This window comes from Martes martes (assembly GCF_963455335.1).
Source record: "Martes martes genome assembly, chromosome: 10".
Lineage (NCBI taxonomy): Eukaryota > Metazoa > Chordata > Mammalia > Carnivora > Mustelidae > Martes > Martes martes.
Window position 1 is genome coordinate 50,000,940 of NC_137898.1, and position 27,591 is coordinate 50,028,530.

At 41.5% G+C, this 27,591-nt stretch overlaps 1 protein-coding gene across 1 annotated transcript in view; it reads right to left on the bottom strand.

Moving 5' to 3' along the window:
- CTR9 (CTR9 homolog, Paf1/RNA polymerase II complex component) overlaps positions 1–3,810 on the bottom strand; it is a 34,923-nt gene extending 31,113 nt beyond the window's left edge. The window contains exons 1-3 of the mRNA XM_080817804.1: positions 3,568–3,810; positions 2,223–2,321; positions 3–242 (exon numbers count right to left, since the gene is read on the bottom strand). Of these exons, the coding sequence (XP_080673930.1) occupies positions 3–242; positions 2,223–2,321; positions 3,568–3,612 (384 nt within the window). The 5' untranslated portion in view covers positions 3,613–3,810. The remainder of the gene's footprint in view (positions 1–2; positions 243–2,222; positions 2,322–3,567) is intronic.
- Between the last annotated feature and the right edge of the window lie 23,781 nt (positions 3,811–27,591).

Here is a 27,591-nt window from a genome sequence, read left to right on the forward strand (position 1 = left end):
ACCTGATCATACATAATAATTTTATCAGCCATGGTATACAACAGGGTTGCCTGTGTAATAAGATCTTTCTTATTGTCCTTATTCTTTTCCTTCCGAGCCTGTTGAACATAATAGGCCGCCAATGTATCCAAGCAAGTCATTTGGTCTTTCTCATGGTCTCTATAGTCCAAATTGCCATCTATACGTGCTGCTTCCAACAACTTCACAAACTCTTCGGTTTTTCCTTGCTTGTAATATTCCAGCTAAAAAGAATCAAATTAGAATTATTAAAGCATATGTCCATACACAAAGCTGCACACAAACATCTACGGCAGCTCCATTTGTAATAGCCAAAAACTAGAAACAACTCAATTGTTGATCAACAGGTGAATGGACAAACAAGCTGTGGTATATCTGCACAGTGGCTGTTGCTCAGGAGAAAAAAGAACCACTGACACATGCTATAACGTGGATAACTCTCAAGATAATTATGCTGAGTGAGAGAAGCCAGACCAAAAAGAATACATACTATAATGATTACATTTGTATAAAAACTCTAGAACATGCAATCTTTAGAAACAAAAAGCAAGGGTTGGCTGAGCACTATGGGGTGTGGGGAAGAGTCTGGAGAAAGGTTTTGGGGGTGATAGATTTATTCATTATCTTGATTGTAGTAATGATTTCACAGGTGTGAAATATGCTAAAACTTCTCAAATGGTACATGTTGTATGTGTGCAGCTTACAGTAGGTGAATTATTGTAAGAGTTGAATTATTAAAATTGTTAAAAAAGTGATAATCACCATAAATGTTTCCAAATTACTACTTACCTAGCAATAGGTGATTTCAAACTAAATCAGAGCCCAAGAGAAAAAGCAATAATGAGAGGGATATAGAATTCTAAACAGAAAACTTAGGTTCTGGTTCTAGATCTATGAAAATTATCCATGACTTTGGGCCTGCTGAATAACTTCCCTGGCATCTGTCATTTATTAATACTAAAAGGAAGATCCATCTTTTTTACCCACCTACGGTGGGCCATACATTATGGCAGGAGCTTTATATACTTATTTCTAATCTGTACAATCACCCTTAAAATGAATGCTAACATCCCCACATTTTAGATGAGAAAACAGGCTCAGAAGGTAATCATTTGTCTAAGGCCACAGCTAGTTAGCAGCCAAGTGGGAATATGAAGAAAGGCCTCTCCAGTCCAAAGCCTAGACTCTTTTCTGTTACACTCTAGAGCCCACAATGTTTCATCAATTTTACCACAGGTGCCACAATAATCCTTCAATCCTCCATTTTTTCCTGTAAGTGCTATTAAAAGAGGCATTTATACTAAAGAAAATCTAAATTCTCCTCTGGCTTTAAAAACTGTGTGACAACGTTAACGGCTTACTCTCCATAGACCAAGAAAATGTAACACTTCAGAAAGGTACTGTCACTAAAAGTATTTTTCTGTAAAACCTTATCTAAGAAATTATTTACAGTTAGGCTTGAGCACTGGATATAAGCTCAATTGCAGATCAACTTCTCCTTTCAAGATAATAGGAGGAGCCTCCTATGTATCTTTAAACGAAAGTGACCTAGAGCACACCTGCTTAAAAAACGATTTCAGTATATGCTATAATGCATTACCAGAATAATTTAATATCATGTTCTCATAAAAAGAAAACATTAGGTAGGTGGTGCTGGGGAGAGTAAAGGGTGTCAGAATTTTAGTCTGAGGTGATTCTCCTGAGACTTTCCAGTCAGGTTTATGTTATGGAAGGGACCAACAGGACAAAAAACAAGCCTGAGATAAAATTCATCCAAAAGGGCTTTTGTGAGTTAGCCTGGAATATAATCACCTTCTAGACTGTTTTATTGGAAATGTTTTATTGTTATGGAAAACAACGTTAAGTAATAATGTTTATATGATAGCTCCTTGTTTTTTCTCAGATTATCCACAAATCATAAGCCAGTCTTCACTGAGTAATTAGTAAATAACCAAATACACAGTATAGACTACTATTTAACTTAAATGAATTTTGCCTTTACTAACATATAGTAATACCAGTGGAACAGTACATCATTTAGGAAACTGGCCTTCTTGTTCTATAAATGGTAAAACAATTAACTTCCATACATATGGTACAATTTACTTATCCTGCTCCCAAGCTGGCTACTACTAATCTGAAGACAAAAGCCAAATATTTTTCCCAGTCAATGTATAAAAAATATTTGTCACATTAACACTAACCGCCAAAGCAATCCATATGTGCAGTTGTGTGTGTTCCTGTTTCAGAATACTGATAACTTCATCTCCCTCCGGTAACTGATCGAAGTCGAGTTCAATGACCTAAAACAGAAAATGCAAGTTTTTATTTCTTATTTCTTATTTCTTCCTTAAATTCACATTTTTTCTTTGCTGCTTTTCGTAATATACATCAATATGGATATACATAGGGTTTGTTTTCACTTGCTATGGGGCTGACCAAGTATACGTTAAGACATGCTTAAGGCACACATGTCAAATAGGTCATATCAGAATATTAAGGTAAAAGCATAGAGAAGCAAACAAACACTGTTAGCTGTCTTCAAATCACCAGAACGATAAAATGTTACAAAAGCTTTGTTTAAAAAAAAAAAAAAGCTTTGTCAAAAAAGACAAAACAAAACCGTGCCTAGCATATAATCCAGGTGAAGTGCAGATAAGCACCCCAGAGACTGATGCCACAGGCCTGACAACTTGAGAAGCACCATTCTAGAGGCAATGTGAAGTTCAATGCCACTGTACACATTCATCCAGGGAGACAACATTTGTGTGTCACAGGCACTCCTGAATGTGAGCACAAAAAGTAACAGTAGGCAAATGTTCTGGAATTCGATAGTGGTGATGGTTACACAACTTTACAACAATACTGCTAAAAATCACTGGATTTTATGCTAGGTCAATGATATCTCAATGTTATATATCAAGTGAACAAAAATAAGAGCAGCGATTATACTGGATCTAGACGACATCAATGCTGAGGGCTTAACTGAGACAAGCCACAGGCTACCCATGATGAGGTGTGGGGAAGGGAGAAGGTGAGTTCTATCAGCACACCCTGGCGGCTGTATCTCAGGGTCTCCTGTTTTGCCGATGCAGCTGTGTGTGGGGGACACAGAGCATCACGACAGACTCGAGTTTCTAAGGGATAAAGGGTGACATCCTATGTATTCTCAGGGAAAGATAGTTTGAGCAGCAGAGACCACGGTGACATCAGCGCCCACCTCTTTTATCTGTGAGGCTCCTTACAATTTATCTGCACTCTCGCACCCCTGCGCCGACAATTAGGAAGAGAGCAGAGTACTGCCACACAGGAACAGGTAGGAAAGGAACTTTCAAGAACTCCTCGAGGTGGCCCTGAGGCTACGGAAACCTGATGTGGTCAGCCTGAAAAGGTGCAGGGGCAGGGGTGACTGGGGCTTCGGTCGGGGATTTCGACCTGGGCTCCCGGGGGGAAAAGGTGCTCTCGCTTCAGAGGCGAAGTCGAAAGAAGGGGAAAGGAGGGGATCGTCCAAGTTCATGGCCCCCACCCTCCCCCATACTCGACACTTACCTCGTCAGTGTCCCGGAGGGGAATCTCGATGGAACCCCGCGACATGATGAGATCAGAAGGCGAGCGGGCGTCTCGCCCCACCGCTCCACAGCAGGTACTTCTGGCTTCTGGCTCTTCCAGAGGCTAGCGCCGGCCCGGGCTCAGGTCGTGACTGCCGCCCCGCGGCGCCGCCGGAGCTTGGGCTTCTCCTTCCCGTCAGCCGCTTAAACAACGAACAGCAGACGGCGTCCGGCCACTTCCGGCAGCCCCGCCCCCTGCCCCGGAAGCATTCCCCGCGGGAGGGCCTGTCAGACTACCGGCTCATTCTGTGGCTCTGGCGTTTCCTTGGCTGTGGAACGACTATGTCGATGTTTTCTTTAGCGTGGGTCTGCGACTTCTGAATCAGACCTGCACTGGCGCAGCCTGAATCAAAGCACTGAAAGCCTAGCCTCCCGGCCCCGCGGTGGGCGAGACGACGACTGAGGCGCGGGTTCGGGGCCTGGCCACTGACTGACGTGGGACCTCCGGCCAATTCTGGCAGTTGTGTCAGCGCCGGACTCCGCCTCCGCGCCCCGGACTTGGCGGATCTTTTTTTCTCCTCAAGATTGCTGTGAATAATTTAATCATTCATCCCTCAGCCCAGTCAAGGGCTCTTCGTTTAGCAGATGTGAAGTGCAAGTCATACCTGTGCTACCTTTGTGATCAGTTTAAATATAAATGTTACGATGAATTCTGTAACCTTGTGAGTTCCTCTGTGTGTGTGTGTGTGTGTGTGTGTGTGTATTTTCGGTTCTTAGAAGGATATGAATCTGCTAGACTTGTGATTTTAATAAAATGGTTGAACAATTTGATTAAACCTGTAATGAGTGTTTTGATTAAATTATAGAATTTGATTAAATACGTTTTAATTACTGTTTTCATTGTAGAATATGATAAAACTAATCAGTGTTTTGATTCAATCAGATAATCTGATTAAATCGATTTTTAAACTTTTGTCAGTTTTACGTCCCAAGTTGTGTCTTAAATGTATCTTTTCTTCACCTCACTACCTTCATTCTAGCCCAAACCAATATCATCACTTTTCTGCCCAGTTTACTGCAGTAGCCTCCCATTTTACCCCATACCCCAGCCACTCGCCCTAAGTTCCAATGCAGCTTCAGCATGTTACACACTTACTTTTAAAAACGCCAATTTGATGTTTGTATTTCCTCCCAACTCCCTCAAAAACTTTAACTGGAAACTTTGTAAGCCTTTACGTGGAAACTTTGTTAAATTCATGCTTTTGATTAGTTGAGTAATTATTTGGAGCTGTACTGTCCAACATAATGCTAACCCTACAATTAGCCATGTAATTTAAATTTAAAGTTTTCTATTAGCCACATAAAAAAGCAAAAACAAATAGATGAAGTTAATTTTAGTAACACTTTTTTTAATGCAATCTATCCAAAATATAATTTTGACATGTAATCAATATAATAACAATTTACATTTTTATACAAGTCTTGGAAATTCAGTATGTACTTTACACTTATATTCTTTGTTCTTATTTTTAAATTTTATTTTTTAATTTAAATTCAGTTAACTAACATAATGTATTATTGGTTTCAGAGGTACAAATCAGTGATTCATCACTGATTTCAGAGGTACAAATCAGTGATTCATCAGTCTTCTATAATACCCAGTGCTCATTACATCACATGCCCTCCTTAATGTCTATTACCAGTTACTCCATCCCCCCATCTTCCTCCCCTCCAGCAACCCTCAGTTTGTTTCCTATGATTAAGAGTCTCTTATGGTTTATCTCCCTCTCTGGTTTTGTCTTGTTGTAGTTTTTCCTCTCTTTCCCTATGATCCTCTGTTTTGTTTCTTAAATTCCACATATCAGTGAGATTGTATGGTAATTGTCTTTCTCTGATTGACTTATTTTGCTTAGCATAAAACTGTCTAGTACCATCTATTTGCTTAATTTCAATTGAAAATTCTGGAACTGTATTAGATTTCATAAAATTTGAAAAGATAGATTCACATACTTGAGTTTTTCCAAATGCACTTAAAAATTTCCTGTCACTGAAGAAATTATCAGCTTTAAATTTTAATTAAAAATAAATAAAATTAAAAATTTAATTCCTCAGTTGCATTAGTCATATTTAAGTGCTCAATAGCCACATGTGTTTAGTGGATACTGTTTTGGACAGCACAGCAAAGTATTTCCAGGAAATACTGTTTACTACATATTAAGGTTTATACAGTGAGCTTTAAACAAAAATACACATAGTGGTGAGTGTTCTCCATGCTCAAAACCTCCCTGGCCTTAAAGACATGAAGAATACATTTGAATTAGTCTTTGAGTTACTGACAACCAAAGGCATCCTAACTGATGATAAAGACACTATGATTGGTTGAATAATAGTACTGATTCAGATTGGGATTTGGGGAAAGTGACATTTAAGTTGCAACTGGGACAATGAGTAAAATGTGGCTAGGTAAAGGTTATAGGAGAGTGTGTACCAGAGAGAGGGAGTACTGTGCTTGGGAAGAGCTTGTGAACCTGAAAGAAGGCCAAGTGCCTGGAACATAGAAATGAGGGGGAGAGTAGCGTAAGTTGAGGATGAAGACATAAGAAGTAGCCAGATCATGCCCAGATTTATCCTTGTAAAGCAAAATCGGCACCTTGCCTTGCTTCCAATATGAATAAGTGTAAATGTCACATACCACAGTTAGGAAAAACAAAACACTTTGTGCTCTGAGGCAAGCCAAAAAGGAACGGTGTCATACTATCCATAGTCTCCAAAGTGAATGAAACCTTTAGCCATTCTCACATGTTTCTGGTTCCTTAACAAAAACAATTTAATCACTGGCTTTTGTAATGCTGACTTTTGTCTCATATAAGTCTGATGACACACAATAATTTGGGAGAGTATAACAATCATATGAGAAAGTTATTTTTTCCATCATGAACCATATAAACTTGGAGTGTGTGTGTGTTTTCTGAACCAGTCCTTCTAAAGTTGAACTCATTTGTAAACTTTTGCAAGTGTTTTTCTAAGAAAACTTTTTTCCCCTAAAGTCTCTGAGAATTCTTTTGACATAGGATACATTAAGGAGTCTGGATTTTATTTTAGGTGCAATGTAATGAAGAAGTTTGAAGCGATGTTTATATGTTTCAATCAGTATGAGAGAGAGAATTGGTTCTGTGGCTTTAAAGGATTGTTCTGGCTACATTGTAAAGAATGGATTAGAGAGTGTTTGAGAGAATGTGCGCAGGTCACTTAGGAAACAGCTAGTCCTGGTGGCTGTCCAGGTGACACATGGTCAATATCTAGGAGTAAGGTATTGGAGGTGAGAGAGACATATATCTCCATTTCTCTCCACCTCTGGTACAATCAATCAAGCAATAAATAAATCTTAATTACTAGGTCTCAATAATGCATTGGCTATCTGGGCCATTGAAAAAGTAGTGGTAGGAAGGATTTTCAGAGATCTGTCATGAATTACTGGGTGAATGAAGTGTCATTTTCCAAGATAGGAATGATTATAGAAGAGCACATTAGGGCAAGGCTAGATCAGGTTGAGTGTCAGAGTTATGTCTGAGACAGATCTCAGACAGGCAGTTGGATATACAGATCTGAAGTCGAAAGACAGTTTCTGAGCCAAGAAAGTCTGAAAGCTGCTGACGTATAAATGAAGTTTTAAACTATGGAATTGTATGAGATAATCTAGAGAGAGTATATAGAGCGATAGCACAAGGCCATGGACCAAGCTCTGAGGCATTCTAGCATATAGCGGACAGGTAGGGGAAGAGGCTCTACAAAGAATTGGAGGATTGGACAGGGAAAAATCACCAGACAACAGTCAGGATGGAAACTGCAACTCAACTCTGTTACCTATAGACAGCTTTTTATTTTTCCCCAACTGTAGCAGATCTGGATGAAATTAGGCATTTTCAAGCTATAACATCCAGTTTTGGAGTGCTACAAATATTTTATTTCAGCTGGCATGATTGTGCAATACCTGTTCACAAAATGTCATTCTCCACATTGGGCTTGAATGCGTGAGTTCCAGGTAAAGCAATTAGTGTATTTGGGCAGTATGGGCCTTGTTGAGTGCATAAGAAAGACAGCTAAGATTCTTTAGTTTTCTGTTATTGATACTGTGGTTGGTTATAGTGTTGGTAAATACACATATTTGGACAATCTAAAGAGTGAGCTTTTTTTTTTAAAGATTTATTAATTTGAGAGAGAGAGAGAGAGAAAGAGAGTGCTTGAGCAGGACAGGCAGAGGGAGAGGGAGAGGGGAAGCAGACTCCCCGTTGAGCCTGGAGTCCCACCCAGAAAGATCTCACAACCCTTGAGTTCTTAACCTGAGCCAAAACGGAGTCTGACGCTCAACCAACTGAGCCACCCAGGCACCCCCCAAAAGCGAATTATTTTATATGTTGATACAATATGCTAACTATTAAAAAGGGATAATGAATATTTGATCTTAACAAACAACATTTAAAACCTTAAATTAGATATCTTTTAAATAGCAGAACACAAAGGGAAGTGTTTTAAGTAGTTTTGTCTACATTTGTAAGAAAGAATAGAAAGCTGTGTTAATTTGCTAGGACTACCATAACAAAGTACCACAGACTACGTGACTCAAGCAACAGGAATTTATTTTCCTATAATTCTGGAGGCTGGAAGTCCAAGATCAAGGTGTTGGCAGAGTTGCTTTCTTCTGAGGCCTCTCTCCTTGGCTTGTATGTGGCCCTCATCTCCCTGTGCCTTCCCTCTGTTTGTGTCTGTGTCCTAATTTCTTCTTCTTATAAGGGAACCAGTCATATTGGATTAGGACCCACCCTAATTACTTCATTTTAACTCAACAATCTCAGGACGCCTGGGTGGCTCAGTTGGTTAAGCCATTGCCTTCAGCTCAGGTCATGATCCCAGGGTCCTGGGATCCAGTCCTGTATTAGGCTTCTTGCTCGGCAGGGAGCCTGCTTCTCTCTCAGGCTCTGCCTGCTTGTACACTTGCACTCTCTCTCTCTCTCTAACAAATAAATAAATAAATAAGATCTTTAACTCAACTATCTCTTTCAAAAGCCTATCTCCAAATATGGTCACATCTGGGTAGTGGAGGTTACAAGTACAGCATAGGAATTTTGGAAGGACACAATTCAGCCCTTAACAGAGCTGATCAATAGAATAAGTCTTTGCAGGTGAATTTTTAAATTGTGCTTTTTGTCCTCTCTCTGACAAATAAATAAATAAAATCTTAAAAAAAAAGAATATAAAAAATGGGACATTTGGAGGGGCGTCTGAGTGGCTCAGTGGGTTAAGTCTCTGCCTTCAGCTCAGGTCGTGATCTCGGGGTCCTGGGATCAAGCCCCACATCTGGCTCTCTGCTCGGCGGGGAGCCTGCTTCTCCCTCTCTCTCTGCCTGCCTCTCTGCCTACTTGTGATCCCTCTCTCTCTGTCAAATAAATAAATAAAATCTTTTTAAAAAATGGGACATTTGGGTGGCTCAGTTGATTAAGCGTCTGCCTTCAGCTCAGGTCATGATCCCAGGGTCCCAGGATGGAGTCCCACATCAGGCTCCTTGCTCATTAGGGAGCCTGCTTCTCCCTCTGCCTGTTGCTCCCCCTGCTTGTGTTCTCTCTCTGACAAATAAATAAATAAATAAAATATTTTTTTAAGAAAAGAATCAATTGTGCTTTTCCCTGTGAAGTATTAAAGTAAGGCTTCTTTCTGAAACATTAGGATATATGATCCATAGTAAATCATTTTAGGGTTAAATTTGTCATTACATTTGTCTGGGCAGTTGTTTTACAATTTATGCCACAGTTTCTTCCGGGTTTTCAATAAACATTCATCTCTAAAACATGAGCTTATTTTTAGGAATTTGAAACTACACTCAAGCTCATAAGCTCAAGCTCATAAAATGCTCCCTTAGGTAAGGACTGAGAATGAAAAGGTAAACAGGCCTAATTTGATTGTCAGTAGAAAAACTATGATGGGAATCTTAGTTCTGGCAAATTAGAATAATAAGACAATCCTCCGGCTATAAAACACCTAGATGAGCTGGATTAATAACCAACAAGAATAACCTAATAAACATCCATATAAATGCATAGCTAAGAGATCTAATAATCTTAGTATCAGAAATTTAAGCCTATACAAAGACTACCCAGATAGTGGTGAGTATAAGAAGGATGTTGTTTTCCATTATTTCAAGCTCTTGAGTTTTAATGTTTACACAGAGACAGAATTAGAGGCTTTGGGCTCATGCTGCAAGTCTTAAAAACTACACCCTCAGTAAAAGGGGCAGTGGGTAGGGTAGAACTAAAGAAAAAAGCTTTACAAAGACAGATGATGGTCTGGCCTCTGGATTTACAAGTTCAGAGGGTGGTGGTAGTGATGTTAGAGGTGTCCAGGAGAGGGTTGGGCGAGTTCCCCTTGAGAATTTGCAACCATGGGTCTGTATCTCAGGTAGGTTTGATGTCTGACATTACCTAGTTGGTCTGGGAATTCCCAAGGCAAGAATTTAGCATAGGAAATATCCCTAAGTGTGTGGTATCTCTGGGATGCCCAGGCAACTTAATCTTCTTGATTGATACTTATTTCTCCTAGTAGGAATTAAATACTATTAACTAACAAGTATTGAAAGATTATTGTGTCAGCACTCTACATGCCGAAACTCATTGATCTTCAGAACATCCCTATGACATGGGTATCGTAATCTGTCAATGCTGTGGGGCAAAGAGGAGTGGTCATATCTGTCTTCTAGGATTGGTGTGGAAGTAAAATGAGGAGTAATAGGATAGGTCAATGCTTATGTGACTCTACTTTGGAAACTGTGACCATATGCTTTAACCCTTGCGCTTTTCTCACTTCAAGTAGGAAACAGACTCTCAAACTCTTCTCTTCCTCTCTTTCTTATTGTCCCCAAAGATAAGAAACATAAGATCCCTTCTTATTTTAAGGATTTTATTATTGATTCTTGTTAAAGGAAGGAAAGAATTTGAGGTGGCCTTAAAAGATGGGTGAAATTTGAATAGGGTGAATGTGGGACAAGTGTTTTAAGCAGAATTGATAGTGAGCAAAATCTCAACAGCAGGAATAATACTCTTTAAAGGCTAGTAATAGGTAAACATGTCACAGCATTAAAATTTGATAATTCCTAAAAACCAAAAGCAAAAACAAAAGAAAGCAAAAAATCCTTGATAATTCCTTGATATCCATCAGTGTCCAATCTCCTCCCAGAAGCTTCCTTGTCAGCATCCTTCAAGATACTCTGTCATTCCCATGTTTCTTATTGCCTCCAAAAGTAGCTTGGTATGGTGCTATATTCAGTTTGGAAGAACAGTATATATCACAGTGTATTTAAAATACAATTTTGACAAGAAGATCTAACAATCTTAAATATCTATGCCCCTAACATGGGAGCAGCCAACTATATAAACCAATTAATAACAAAATCAAAGAAATACATCGACAGTAATACAATAATAGCAGGGGACTTTAACACTCCCCTCACTGAAATGGACAGATCATCTAAGCAAAAGATCAATAAGGAAATAAAGGCCTTAAATGACACACTGGACCAGATGGACATCACAGATATATTCAGAACATTCCATCCCAAAGCAACAGAATATACATTCTTCTCTAGTGCACATGGAACATTCTCCAGAATAGACCACATCCTGGGTCATAAATCAGGTCTCAATCGGTATCAAAAGATCGAGATCATTCCCTGCATATTTTCAGACCACAATGCTCTGAAGCTCGAACTCAATCACAAGAGGAAATTTGGAAAGAACGCAAATACATGGAGACTAAACAGCATCCTTCTAAAAAATGAATGGGTCAACCAGGAAATTAAAGAAGAATTGAAAAAATTCATGGAAACAAATGATAATGAAAACACAACAGTTCAAAATCTGTGGGACACAACAAAGGCAGTCCTGAGAGGAAAATATATAGCGGTGCAAGCCTTTCTCAAGAAACAAGAAAGGTCTCAAATACACAACCTAACCCTACACCTCAAGGAGCTGGAGAGAGAACAACAAAGAAAGCCTAAACCCAGCAGGAGAAGAGAAATCATAAAGATCAGAGCAGAAATCAATGAAATAGAAACTAAAAAAACAATAGAACAAATCAACAAAACTAGGAGCTGGTTCTTTGAAAGAATTAATAAGATTGATAAGCCCCTGGCCAGACTTATCAAAAAGAAAAAAGAAAGGACGCAAATAAATAAAATCATGAATGAAAGAGGAGAGATCACAACCAACACCAAAGAAATACAAACAATTATAAGAACATACTACGAGCAACTCTATGGCAACAAATTTGACAATCTGGAAGAAATGGATACATTTCTAGAGATGTATAAACTACCACAACTGAACCAGGAAGAAATAGATAACCTGAACAGACCCATAACCAGTAAAGAGATTGAAGCAGTCATCAAAAATCTCCAAACAAACAAAAGTCCAGGACCAGACGGCTTCCCAGGGGAATTCTACCAAACATTTAAAGAAGAATTAATTCCTATTCTCCTGAAACTGTTCCAAAAAATTGAAATGGAAGGAAAACTTCCAAACTCATTCTATGAGGCCAGCATCACCTTGATCCCAAAACCAGACAAGGATCCCACCAAAAAAGAGAATTACAGACCAATATCCTTGATGAACACAGATGCGAAAATTCTCACCAAAATACTGGCCAGTAGGATCCAACAGTACATTAAAAGGATTATTCACCACGACCAAGTGGGATTTATTCCAGGGCTGCAAGGTTGGTTCAACATCCGCAAATCCATCAATGTGATACAATACATTAATAAAAGAAAGAGTAAGAACCATATGATACTCTCAATAGATGCTGAAAAAGCATTTGACAAAGTGCAGCATCCCTTCCTGATTAAAACTCTTCAAAGTGTAGGGATAGAAGGCACCTACCTCAATATTATCAAAGCCATCTATGAAAAACCCACCGCAAATATCATTCTCAATGGAGAAAAACTGAAAGCTTTTCCGCTAAGGTCAGGAACACGGCAGGGATGTCTGTTATCACCACTGCTGTTCAATATAGTACTAGAAGTCCTAGCCTCAGCAATCAGACAACAAAAAGAAATTAAAGGCATCCAAATCAGCAAAGAAGAAGTCAAACTATCACTCTTTGCAGATGATATGATACTATATGTGGAAAACCCAAAAGGCTCCACTCCAAAACTGCTAGAACTTATACAGGAATTCAGTAAAGTGTCAGGATATAAAGTCAATGCACAGAAATCAGTCGCATTTCTTTACACTAACAACAAGACAGAAGAAAGAGAAATTGAGGAGTCAGTCCCACTTACAATTGTACCCAAAACCATAAGATACCTAGGAATAAATCTAACCAAAGAGGCAAAGAATCTATACTCAGAAAACTATAAAGTACTCATGAAAGAAATTGAGGAAGACACAAAGAAATGGAAAAATATTCCATGCTCATGGATTGGAAGAACAAATATTGTGAAAATGTCTATTCTACCTAAAGCAATCTACACATTTAATGCAATCCCTATCAAAATCCCATCCATTTTTTTTAAAGAAATAGAACAAATAATCCTAAAATTTATATGGAACCAGAAAAGACCTCGAATAGCCAAAGGAATATTGAAAAAGAAAGCCAAAGTTGGTCGCATCACAATTCCAGACTTCAAGCTCTATTACAAAGCTGTCATCATCAAGACAGTATGGTACTGGCACAAAAACAGACATATAGACCAATGGAACAGAATAGAGAGCCCAGAAATAGACCCTCAACTCTATGGTCAACTAATCTTCGACAAAGCAGGAAAGAATATCCAATGGAAAAAAGACAGCCTCTTCAACAAATGGTGCTGGGAAAATTGGACAGCCACATGCAGAAAAATGAAATTGGACTATTTCCTTACACCACACACGAAAATAGACTCAAAATGGATGAAGGACCTCAATGTGAGAAAGGAATCTATCAAAATCCTTGAGGACAATGCAGGCAGCAACCTCTTTGACCTCAACCGCAGCAACTTCTTCCTAGGAACATCGCCAAAGGCAACAGAAGCAAGGGCAAAAATGAACTATTGGGATTTCATCAAGATCAAAAGCTTTTGCACAGCAAAGGAAACAGTTAACAAAACCAAAAGACAACTGACAGAATGGGAGAAGATATTTGCAAACGATATATCAGATAAAGGGCTAGTATCCAAAATCTATAAAGAGCTTATCAAACTCAATACCCAAAGAACAAATAATCCAGTCAAGAAATGGGCAGAGGACATGAACAGACATTTCTGCAAAGAAGACATCCAGATGGCCAACAGACACATGAAAAAATGCTCCACATCACTCGGCATCAGGGAAATACAAATCAAAACCACAATGAGATACCACCTCACACCAGTCAGAATGGCTAAAATTAACAAGTCAAGAAATGACAGATGCTGGCGAGGATGCGGAGAGAGGGGAACCCTCCTACACTGCTGGTGGGAATGCAAGCTGGTGCAACCACTCTGGAAAACAGTGTGGAGGTTCCTCAAAAAACTGAAAATAGAGCTACCCTACGACCCAGCAATTGCACTCCTGGGTATATATCCTAAAGATACAAACGTGGTGCTCCGAAGGGGCACGTGCACCCGAATGTTTATAGCAGCAATGTCCACAATAGCCAAACTGTGGAAAGAGCCTAGATGTCCATCAACAGATGAATGGATAAAGAAGAGGTGGTATAAAATGGCTACCAGACACATGAAAAAATGTTCATCATCACTAGCCATCAGGGAGATTCAAATCAAAACCACATTGAGATACCACCTTACACCAGTTAGAATGGCCAAAATTAGCAAGACAGGAAACAACGTGTGTTGGAGAGGATGTGGAGAAAGGGGAACCCTCTTACACTGTTGGTGGGAATGCAAACTGGTGCAGCCACTTTGGAGAACAGTGTGGAGATTCCTCAGGAAATTAAAAATAGATCTTCCCTATGACCCTGCAATTGCACTGCTGGGTATTTACCCCAAAGATACAGATGTAGTGAAAAGAAGGGCCATCTGTACCCCAATGTTTATAGCAGCAATGGCCACGGTCGCCAAACTGTGGAAAGAACCAAGATGCCCTTCAATGGATGAATGGATAAGGAAGATGTGGTCCATATACACTATGGAGTATTATGCCTCCATCAGAAAGGACGAATACCCAACTTTTGTAGCAACATGGACAGGACTGGAAGAGATTATGCTGAGTGAAATAAGTCAAACAGAGAAAGTCAAGTATCATATGGTTTCACTTATTGGTGGAGCATAACAAATAATATAGAGGACAAGGGTAGATGGAGAGGAGAAGGGAGTTGAGGGAAATTGGAAGGGGAGGTGAACCATGAGAGACTATGGACTCTGAAAAACAACCTGAGGGTTTTGAAGGGGCGGGGTGGGAGGGTGGGAGAACCAGGTGGTGGGTATTAGGGAGGGCACAGATTGCATGGAGCACTGGGTGTGGTGAAAAAACAATGAATACTGTTACGCTGAAAATAAATAAAAAATTAAAAAAAAAAAGAGGTGGTATATATACACAATGGAATACTATGCAGCCATCAAAAGACATGAAATCTTGCCATTTGCGACGACGTGGATGGAACTAGAGGGTATCATGCTTAGCGAAATAAGTCAATCGGAGAAAGACAACTATCATATGATCTCTTTGATATGAGGAAGTGGAGATGCAAGGCGGGGGGGGGTTGGGGGAGGTAGGAAAAGAAAAAATGAAAAGATGGGATTGGGAGGGAGATAAACCATAAAAGACTCAATCTCAAAAAACAGACTGAGGGTTGCGGGGGGAGGGGGGACGGGAGAGGGTGGTGGGGAAATGGACATTGGGGAGGGTATGGGCTATGATGAGTGCTGTGAAATGTGTAAACCTGACGATTCACAGACCTGTACCCCTGGGGATAAAAATACATTATATGTTTATTAAAATAAAAAAAATTAAAAAGAAAAAAAAATACAATTTTGGAATGTAGTCTTTTCTTGCCTCTGACTTTGCCCTGCCTGAAGGTCAGAATACTTCTGGAATGCTCCCTTCTTCTAGTGTAAAGAAGCTAGAAAGTGCTCAATGCATCTGTATATTTGGAATTGCTTTGTCAAAGTCACAGTCAGAAATACAGCAGAAGATATTGCTTCCCAAAGAAAATGTACTCATGGAATTTGTATGCTATTGCTTTGTGTAGACAAAGCTTTCTGCTTAAGTGTTTAAATAAATATTTTGAAGACATTTTCAGAACCTTGAAAAGTGAAGATTGCTCTTCTCATTCATTCCTTAAAATTGTGGGAAGCATTACAAATTCAAGAAAAGATGATTTTGACAGAATTAACTGAGGTTTTGTCTATTAAAAGATTTTTGTTTATAAAATGAGCTTAACACTGTTTAAAAATACTTTTACCTGATTCTTTGTCTGTCTTTATATATGTTATAAACACATCGATGTGCTCTGGGACTTGTTAGGGCAAAGACGAATAAACGCGCGCTCCAGTGAGAATTCTTTTTACTTAACCCTGTGGTGACTTTATGCAGAAACAAGTACGTTGTAAGAACTTAGGAACTTCTTTCCCAACTATCCTACCCACTTACTCACCTCTACCAGTGTGGAAAATCAGTTTGACTGTGTAGTTTCTGATTGGTCAAGTAGTGGCTTACACAGTATCACAAATCTTAGCCAAATTATCAGGACTTTTGGCTGATGATGTGATAAGGGCAGGTCAGACTCTTGCCCATGAGGCCTGTTTATAAAGGCAATGGTAAAAAAAAAAAAAAAAAAAAAAGGCATTAGGGTCAATATTTCAGCACTATTTTCATTTTAAAATAACTTAATTTTATGGAGGAGTACAGGGAGAGCGTTTCAAATTTTGGAGAGATTTTCCATTTTCGTATTTCAGAGATGGTACTGTCCCTGGGAACCATGCTTTTTAAACTTTTTAGTGAAACAAGCATCACCCAGAGAGCTAGTTGAAACTCAAATCTCTGAGTTTCAGTTTCTGATTCAGTAGGTGTTAGGCTGAGGTGAAGAATTTGCATTTCTAATGAGTTCTTAGGTAATGCTGATGCCCTTGGTTCAGGAACCACACTTTGAGGCCCACTGTTTAAGGAGCATGGGATTGGGGAGTCCTAGAGTCCGCAAGAAAAGTTTTACTTTCTTGAATACTTACACTGTGCCAGGCCCTGTGCAAGTCACTTTGCAGACATTCTGTCTGACCCAGACAATAGCCTTAAAAGCTGGCAGTGAGTGTCCCTATTTTACAGATCAAGCTGTTGAGCCTCAGATCGTTAATTAAGTAATCCAAGATCACACAGCTAGTAACTGGCAGAGCCAGAGTTTGAACCTGGGCTTTCTGTCTCCAGGTGCATGCTACTTCTGCTAAAGTCTGCTTCTTCATCTGGATTCAAGCTCTAGGTCCATCTCCTTCCTCACACAGGAATAATTTCTCTAATATCCCAGAACCATGGTTCTTCGGCTTCTGCTCAAACCCATCACAGAGGGGCACTTCAGGAAGGAGGCCTGACTGGGGGACAGCTAGAGTGACCAATCATCTGGTTTGCCTGGGACCCAGGGTGGGACTTTCAGTTTTAAAATGCAGTCAGTCCAGGGCTGCTTGGGAATCATGGGTCTCTTCACAGATGGCTCAAGCTATATCAAATGCATTATAATGAGCCCAACCTTCTTTCCTATAGTTTCCTCTTCTGCTGCACTTTTGTCTAACAGGGTCCTGTCTGACAGCCCTTTAGATATTTGAAGACGATCTTTCCACCAGTCTTCAGACCGTCTTCGTGCCCCCGGCCTTTCTCCATATGACATTGTTTACTTAGCATTTACGGTGTGTCAGGAACTCTTCCAAGAGCATTATGTTACTATATTATATATATATATATATATATATATATATATATGTATATAATATACTTAACTATATATTATATTAGTTATGTTAACTAATTAAATCTTCACTAAAGTCCTATGAGGTAGGTATGATTATTATCCCATTTTATGGATGGGGAAACTGGGACACAGGCAAGTACCCTGCCCAAGGCCACACAGTTATCAAGAGGTAGACTCAGGATTTTAGCCTACAGAGCATGGCTCCAGAATCCAAACTCAATCACTATGCTTTTCTGCTTTCTGCTCAGTCAATGGGGCTTTACTGAGCACCTATTATGCACAGACTGAAGAGATACAGAAGAGAGGCAGGGTCCTTGTCATCATGGAGCGTATAGTTTATCAGGAGACATAAGCAATAAGTAAATAAAAAAAAGAAAAAAAATAACTGCAAATTAGCCTATGTGCACATATTCTAGTTCTGGGACCCTAGAACTGAGGGAGTGGACCCAAAGGGCAAACTTGGACGGGATTCAGCTTTCATTAGGGAAGGTATGGGCATTAGCTCAGGCTGCCACAGCAAAATACCACAGTCTCGGTGGCTTAAACAATAGGCATTTCCTTCTCAGTTCTGGAGGCTCAAAGTCCGAGATCAAAGTGCTGGTTGATTAGGTTCTCTAGTGAGGGTTTTCTTCCTGGTTTGCAGCCTGCTGGGTTTTGTCTGCACCCTCACAGTGAACAATGAGAGACAGAGACACACACAGAGAGAGAGAGAGGTGAGAGAAAGAGGGAGGGTGGGAGAGAGAGAGAGAGACTGTGTTCTCTGGAGTTTCTTCTCGTAAGGCGTTAATCCCATTAGGACAGCCTCATCCTCAAGACTTCTTCTAAATTTAACCATCTCCCAAATGCCCCATCTCCAAATACTAGTTTGTGGGAGGTTAGGGTTTACTACACGAATTCTGGGGGACACAATTCAGTCCATAGCCGTGTGGTTCAGCTATCTGATAGCAGAGAAGTTGGCTGATTCAGCCATGCTGGAGCTAGTCAGGAGTCACTGGTCAAGCAGTAGGCCACCTTCTGGAATGCTGGAAGGGATGTAGGCCATCAGCACCTGGCAGTGTGGGTGGTCTATTGAGCTGTTCTTTTTTTAAAATATTCACTTATATCAATTCTATTAAAGTTAAGTAAAGGAGCTCTTTGAGAAATATGTTTTAAATGTATTTTCCCTTTTTTGGAGATTAGTCTTTTGATTTAAGTTTTAGGGTTTTTTTTTTTTCTATTTCTTTTTTCTATATTAGAGTTACATTGCTAGGTAGGTGAATTTATCAGCTTTTCCCTTTATAGCTTCTGGATTTAGAGCCTTCTCACAAAAGCCTCTTTCTTAGATTAGTGCTAAATTAATCCACATTTTTAGATATTTTATGATTTATTTTTTCATTGAATATTTGATCTATCTGAAATTGACTTGGGCATAAGGAGTGTGACAGGAACCTGGCTTTGCTCTTACCTCAGTAGATACTATTACAAGGTCACCATTTATTTATTCATCTCTCTCTTCCCCAGTGATTTGAAATCTCACCTCAACACCTTTAGAGTATACTAACTTCCCTTGTGCATTACAGTCTACTTTTTATCTTTCTTAGGTTCCATTAATTTCTTCTCTTAGATCGAACTTCTTTAACGATTGAAGTTTCAAAATATGTTTTGATATTAGAGAGCCCTAGAGGCAGACGTGCTTTGGATGAGGTGGACAGAGAGGATCTCTCTGAGAGGTGACATGTAGGCTGACATTTGAAGAATAAGAAATAATCAGATTCATGGAGATGGAGGCAGAAGCCTTCTAGGTAAAGGAAGCTACGTATCCAACTCGTTGGCAGGCACAAAACAGCTTGGTGTGTTTGAAGGCACTAAAAGAAGACCAATGTGGTGAGCACAGTAAACACAGTAAAACAGGACAGAAAGCGGTGAGATGGGGTTGGACGGATAGGCCAGATTTTGTCAGGAAAGCTTGGTTTTGTCCTGAGTACAAACGGAAGAGGAGAATGGATTTGGAGCAGGGAGATGCCATATTCCCATTTCCTGAGCATAACGTCGTCACTCTGGCTGGTATGTGGAGCTGGGTAGGAGAACAAAAGCTGCAAGGAGGAAGTCAGTTAGGGGGTCACTGCAGTGATCTGGGCCAGAGATGGTGGTAGTCAGGCTACAGGGAGACAATGTAGCTGGAGACAAATGCACAACTCTGAGACCTATTCTGGAAGTAGAACCAACAAATTTGTTGATAGCATCTTGTTGTTGACATAACAAGGTACCTTGCTGTCGGATAAGTCACTGGAAGGAATCATAGCTGATTCCCAGGGGACTTCTTTTCATTTTGTACCTTTCTGGACCAAAGGGGAGCTCTGAAAAAGTTGACAAAGAAAGGGAACCCTGGTCCCTGTTGCTGAACTCCAGGCCTGTGACAGCAAGAGCCCAGTTGAGGGCAGCAGAGGGCTGTCGTTCTGTTTCCTGGGAGTTGCCGTGATGGTGAGGGGAGGGGCTGGGGAGCAGGCCAGGCTGCTAGATCAGAGCCTTTAAATTTACTCGCCTTATGCACGTAGGCATCATAGCAAAGATAGGGGAAAAGTGAGGGCCTTGTGAAGTCTATCTGGGCTAGCTGGCATTATGGAGTCACAGCAAATGGTGCCATTTGCTGAGATGGGGAAGATTTAGAGGAGAAATGGGTTTGGGAATCACGGTCAGTGGGTTGGGGTTATATCAACAGTGCAGGGCTGAGATGTTTGGTTTGAGACGTCTGACGAATCCAAAGCAGACAGCAAGTAGGCTGTTTTATATGTGGATCTGGAGCCAGAGGAGAGGTCCAGGGGAGCCAACAACCCACATGTGAATGTTGTTAAGAATTGTGGGTTGTGGGTGAGGTGATGGACGGGGAAGAGACTGTAGGAAGAGAAAAGAGAGCTAGGACAGAGCCTGGAGGAACAACAGCATTTAGTGATGGATGGCGGAGAGGGAGCCAGCGAGAGACTGCCAAGCAGCCAGGGGTATGGCTGGATGAGGACTCGGAAACCCACTTCCTAAATCTCTGATGGCTTTCACTGCGCTGAGAATAATGTCCAGACTTCTCCCCATCCTCTGCGAGGCTCTGCCCACTCTGGCCAGGGTCTACTACCCTCACTGCACCTTTAGCTACTCCTAACCTCAGGCACCTTCTTTGGGCCTCACAGTGGTCTTCTTGGCTCTCTGCTGGGGAGACTCAGCCCCTGCCCCCCTTATCCTGTTCTTGGTGTGTTGCTTCTTCCTCATAGGAGGAGCTTCCCCTTGTTATATTCTCCCCCAGCATCTTATTTATTTCCTTTATGGGATGTTTCTTTTTTAGTCCTTTTTGTATCCGTAGTGTCAACACAGTGTTTAGCAAACAGTTGGCATGTAATAAACATTTGACTCATGAATGGATGAATGAGTAAGCCTTTTAATCTTTACTGTGGCCCTTGAGGGGAGAGTTTTAAATCCCCTCCACCTCTTTTTTTCTTCTTAGTTCTTATAATTGAGCATCTGACTAGCGATAGGTGGGTTAAAAAAGCGGTATCTGTGTTCCAGTGACTGGCCCAAAGGGGAAATCGGAAATATTTGGGGAGAAGAGCCCCGGCTCGCGTTGCAGAACCCCAGCGCTGTGACAGCAAGGCCCCAGCAGAGGGCAGCAGAGGGCTGTGATTCTGCTTCATTGCGCGGCGGGGGCGCTGGGGTGGGGGTGCTGGGGTGGGGGTGGGGGTGGGGGGAGAGGTGGGGGTGGGGGGAGGGCCTAGGCAGTAGGCCAGGCAGCTAGAACCGGGAATAAATTTAGTGTTTGGGGAGAAGGGAGGGGAGAAGTACTTTGTAGGAATCTAAGTGCACTGATGGAGGGAGTGAAGCAACCTTCCTATTTGTGCTTATGTGGTAATGATTCTTAGCACTTCAAGTGTAAGGAAGCTCGTAATACTGTGGGCCCCTTGCTGTTGGGAAGGGCAAAGGGTGTCCTGGAACAGTAATGGGAGAGGAGAAAGGGCCCTGAGTGAAGGCTGCAAGGGGACCGGCCTCCTGGAGAGGCAAAGCAGGGAATAATGCTGTGCGGGTTAGAGCCAGGCAGAAGCTCGGGAGCCTCAAAGACAGCACTTTTGGGAAAGAAGGAGCTAACTATTGGCTCAGCAATGTACATTGTCAGAAATAACTGTATGTTTCTTATGCTTTCTAAATTGATTTCCTTTCTGGCCTCCTTTTTTATTAGCAAAGATTTTTTAAGTTTGTAACCTATCATCTGTGCTTAGGCGAAAAGGGATTTTGCACAGAAGAAGAAAATAATATTTAAAGCCCTTCGTAGCCTCTTTGCCTTCTATAGAAAATGACATGCTTCTAACCTACAGAGGAATAAGTCTCATTTTCTATAGAAGGCAAAGAGGATACAATGGGCTTTAAATAGTGTCAGAATTTCCTTTTTAAAGGCTGAATAATATTCCATTGTATGTATATACTACGCTTTGTTTATCCATCCGTCAGTCAATAGACACTTGGATTGCTTCTACCTTTTGACTGTTGTAAATAATGCTGCCATGAACATGGGTGTACAAATATCTCTTCGAGACCTTGCTCTCAGTTCTTTTGGGTATATATACCCAGAAGTGCAATTACTGGATCATATGACAATTCTATTTTTAAGTTTTGGAGGAACCATCACACTGTTTTCCACAGTAGCTGCACCATTGTACAAATGTTCCAATTTCTCCACATCCTTATCAACACTTGTTTTTTCCTTCCTCCCTCACTTGCTCCCCTCCCTCCTCTCTCTCGCTCTCTCTTTCTTTTGATAGGAGGCATCCTAGTGGGTGTGTGGGTGTGAGGTGGTATCTCATTGTGGTTCTGATTTGCATTTCTCTAATGATTAGTGATGTTGATCATCTTTACATCTAATTATTAGCATTTGTATATTTTCTTTGGAGAAGCGTCTACTCAAACTCTTTGCCCATTTTTACTATCAGCTTGCTGTTGTTGATTTGTATGAGTTCCTTATATATTCTGGATATTAATTCTGTATCAGATATATGATTTACAAACATTTTCTTCCATGCTGTGTGTTGTCTTTTTACTTTGTTGATTGTGTCCTTTGATGCACAGAAGTTTTAAATTTTGATGTCATTGAATTTATCGATTTTTTTTTTACCATAGTGCTTATCTTCTTTTTTCTCCATTGAGAGCAAGTTAGTGGGAAGTGAGGTGACCTTGACATATTTTATCTCTGTTTTTGGCCATTGGTATGAAAAAGGAGAAGAAAGCTCCTTACTGCAAAAAACAAAAAACCAGTATCCCTCATGGAGACATCAGGACAGAAGGATTTACATACATCTGTTCGCTGAAGACTCCTGAATTAAGGAATGCTGGCATAGAAGGGTCTGCTCTCAGAGAGCTCCTCTGACATATGCCCAAGCAATCAAGCTGGAGGTGGCAGGAAATCTGACTATTGTGCTGGCCAGGACCTGTTTCCGGGACTGTCAATGCGGGGGTGGGGGGGGGGCGGGAGTGGGGAAGACTGTCAAGGCCAGAGTAGGCTTGCAGGGAAGGTCTGCCTTGGGAGTAGGCTGGAACTAAGATGAAGTAAGTGAGACACCAAGGGCACAAAATTTAAAGAGACACTCACTTTCAGATGCCAGTCCCACACTTGCATAACTCAGAGAGGGAATATCTCCTACAATTTTGCCCCCAAGCACCTCCCTTGCCTCACCCCAGTCCTGGCTCTGCCTGATGTCGCTGAGAAGGGGGGCCTGACATCACAGTTTCTGTGTCTGAGTGAGCGAGACAGCTGTGTGGTGAAGGGCACACAAGTGTGTGTGGCCCACATCACAAGGATGAGTGCTCAGGCCAGAGTGTGCACATGATGGGCAGGCCCTGTGGATCCTGACTGTGACAGGCCCTCAGATATCTTCCCTTGGATGGAATATCAGACCTCAGGGTATGATACAAAAGAAAGCATCTTTCTTTTCTTCTCTTCACTCACAGAGCAAGCTTGGGCCCAGAAATGAAACCCATGATACGTGAAGGAAACTGTATTAGTTATCTATTGCAACATAACAAATTTTCCCAAAACTTAGTGGCTTAAAACAACATTTGTTGTTATTTCACTGTTTCCTTAGGTGAGGAATCCATGCACAGCTTACTTGGGTTCTCTGTTTCAAGGTCTCTCACAGGCCAGAATCAAGGTTTCACCTGGGTTATAGTTATCTCAAGGCCTGACTGAAGAGAGATCTTCATCTTAAGCTTGCTCTTATGTCTATTGGCAAGATTCAGTTTCTTCCTAACTGTTGACTGAGGCCTCCCTCAGTTCCTTGCCATGCTTCTCCAACATGGCAGCATGCAAGCCACCAAGCTGAGAGGGCAAGAGAGAAAGAATGCAAGACGGAAGTCATAGTCCTTTGTGGTCTAATCTTGGAAGTAACACTCCATAACATTTGCCATATTCTCTTCGTTAAAAACAACTCTCTTGGTCCCTCACCCCACACACAGGTGCAGAGGCCAGACCATCAAGAACAATTTCAGAAGCAGCCTACTACAGAAAGAGAGTAGAGGTAGGCAACTGGGACTTATTGGTCCCAACACCATCAGGACCACTCATAATGATCTCACTAAGTCTTCACAGTAAGCTTAGGAAGAGACTGGCATGTTATTCTCAGCACAGAAGAGTAGCAAAGGTCTTTGAAGAATGAAAGGCCAGTTGGGACAACCTTATATATTTTAATCTGAGGAATGCACATGTGTGTGCTGTGAGACACTACAAGCGTGGGCCCCCGAGGTTGAAACTTGAGAGATCAGTCAAGTTTGTAGCATGGCTGGCAATGGACACACAAGCAGACCGCAGAATCCAAAGCCTTTGTTTGAATGGGGAAGGTGGGGAACACTCTCTTGACAGATGGGTGGGGCACAAAGCCGAGGTTGCCAGGGCAACTCCCCAGAGGCTGAGGTTGGGACTGGACTTCAGAAGCAGCACGATGGATGTTCCAGAGTTGTCCATGATATTGGAAGAAATAGTGAAAGAGCCCCACAAAAGGAAGGCATCTGAAAAGTAGCCTGTGTGCTTCCAGAAGAGTGGTAGTGGGTGGATCAGCCCAACAGAATCTCACTCTGGATGGAAGCCTCAGGGACAAGCTGGCAGATGATGTGGTTCCTGAGGGGATCAGTGAAAGTGAATGTTAGTCACAATAGGATAAGCTTATGCACAGATGATGTCAAAGTGGAGACCATGCAGAATGTTTGGAATTTCTAATGGATGAACCTGTCTGTTTAGCTTTTAGCTTGTATGAGCTCTGGGAGTTGGGAGTGGGGATTTCCCCTACTGTCCTCGGAGGTATCTGTCCTCATGTGCCCCAGGAAAACAACTCCTCTACGATAAGCCTTTGTTCCCATACATTTAATATGATGATAATACCTACTCACAGTGTGTTGTAGGAAATTACTTAGTATATACTAGATGCGCAATAAGAGTTAGCTCTTTTCTCCCCTCAGTCTCTCTTCCCCCACTCAAAATAACATGGTACGGTTATACATAGTAGATGGGCACGCAGCCTTCGTTCCTTCTGCCTTCTACTGGACTTTCCAGTATTGCAAAGGCTAGAAAGCTAAAAACCACATTTCCCAGACACGTGCAGTCAGGGGTCCAGAGGTAAGTAAGGTAACTAAGGCCCAACTATCAGGTGCGCTTGGGAGAGCTGGGTAGAAGCCAGGCAGAGACCACACCTCTGCTGCTCCAGCTGTTTCTGTCGGCGTTGCCATGGAGGGACTGACTGACCTTTCTCTGGCAGCATGAAGAGACATCCTAGTGTCCTGTCATTGGGCTCCGGGAGGCTGGTGGCCTTGTGGCAGGGGCAGCGCTGGTTCTGGAGTCAGCTGCTTCCTCCATGGCCCGGATCTTCTTTGGGAAGCTTTTCTGAAAACTCCACCCAAAGTCCTTTCTAAATGCCTCCTAGTAGTTCTATGAGACACTTAATATCCTGCCATAAATCCTTTCTCGCTTAATCTAGCTGCAGTGGATTTTGTTCTCTTCAACTAACCAGTACAAGTGGGACGGAGAGATTTCACCTGCTGAATTCCTCTTGGAGAAAGCACTGTGTGTGTGTATGTGTTGGAAGGATACTTTGATAAGCGCTTGGAGAGGGTGTGGTCCCCTCCCCACCAACCATCACCTCATCCCTCCCGGGGCCTACATGTAGGGGACACTAAGGCTCAGGAACTTTAGGAGTTGTTCCTGAAAGACAGAAGGAAAGGGACAAAAGTGTTGAGAGAAGACAGAGGAACCCAGTGGATGGCTGAAGGCCAGGTGCTGTATAACATGACTCTTTTATAGGACTCCCTGTCTCATAGTTTATGAAACTTGTGGCGTGATTTAATTTTTTTTGTGTGGAAACCAAAGGAGTGACTGGACTTCATGGTGGGGAGGATGTAGTCTGGGGACAGAAGTGGTGTGTGAGGAAGCCAGAGTTTTGAGAGGTAGAAGGGCCAGGAGACCAGGGTCCCCACAGGGAGCCAGTAGAAATACTGGAGAGGGTGTGGAAGTCCCTAGTCCATGGGATTCAGAAGTCCAAGCCCACCTCACTTGGACATCAAGGAGCAGAGGCTCTCAGCAGACATCTGGTATACACACGAGTAGCAGCTGGGACTGGTTCCTTCCCGTGCTGCTTGACCCATTACCTTACAGCTTCGTCTCTCCCCCAGGAACTCTCAAAGTCCTTACACACTAGAGTACTTCAGAGTACTGGTCGTGTTCTCATGTATATCTATATCTTCTTTTCTTTGTTTGTTTACCTTCTCTTTAAGACTGTTAGCTTCTGGAAGGCAAAGGTCTAATTTATCATTCAATCTCTGAAGTTATTACATGCATAATGTTGTGTGCGTGTTCCTGCATGCATTTTCCTGGGGAAGGCTACGCAGAACTTTAACCATATTCTTTTTTTAAGATTTTATTTATTTATGACAGAGATCACAGGTAGTCAGGGAGGCAGGCAGGGAGAGAGAGGAGGAAGCAGGCTCTCTGCAGAGCAGAGAGCCCGACGTGGGACTCGATCCCAGGACCCCGGGATCACGACCTGAGCTGAAGGTAGAGGCTTTAACCCACTGAGCCACCCAGGCGCCCCTGCTTTAACCATATTCTGAAAGAGGTCCAGGACCTAGAAAATGTTTAGAAGTTATGTGAGGGGGTCTTTTTTTTGGACGTTCCCCCTTTTGTTGTTGCTGTTCAAGAAAGAGGCATCTTGTGGATAAAGAAGATGTGAGATATATATATATATATATATGAGAAATATATATATATTTCAGGTGAAATATATATATAAATACATATATATGCACACGCGCGTGTGTGTGTGCATGCACATATATATCTGTGGTATGATATATATATGTATAGGTACACACACAATGGAATACTACTCAGCCATCAAAAGGAATGAAATCTTGCCATTTGCAACAACATGGATGGAACTAGGGGGTATTACGCCAAGCGAAATAAGTCGGTCACAGAAGGACAAACACCATATGACTTCACTCACATGTGGAATTTAAGCAACAAAACAGATGAACATAGGGGAAGAGAAGGATAAATAAGCTGAAAACAGAGAGAAGACAAACCATAAGAGACTCTTAACTCTAGGAAACAAACTGAGGGTTGCTGGAGGAGTAGTGGGTGAGGGAATGGGGTAAGCGGGTGATGGGCATTAAGGAGAGCACTTGATATAGTGAGCACTGGGTGTTATATGCAACTGATGAATCACTAAATTACCTCTGAAACTAATAATATACTATATGTTAATTACATCGAATTTAAATTAACAAAAGAAAAGAAAGAGTTATCTTTCAAATATCAAATTCATTTCATCCTAATGCCTTCCATTGAGGGTGTGCACCCATGAAGATCTATGCAGGAAATGTGGAATAGGTTTCTGTAGTGTAGGACAAGATTCTGTCCTTTAGGGGCTCAGCCAAGCAGTGTGTGTTTATTGCCTCTTCCCCAGGATGCCTTGCCCTGCACTCAGAGAGATTTACAAGCCAGACAGACACCAGGCAAGTCCCACTGGGGGTGGGATCCATGGTTGTTGTGTGCTTTCCAGCCTGCCGTCTCTTAAGCTATAAATATTTACCAAGTTGAGTGTGGAGATGTCAG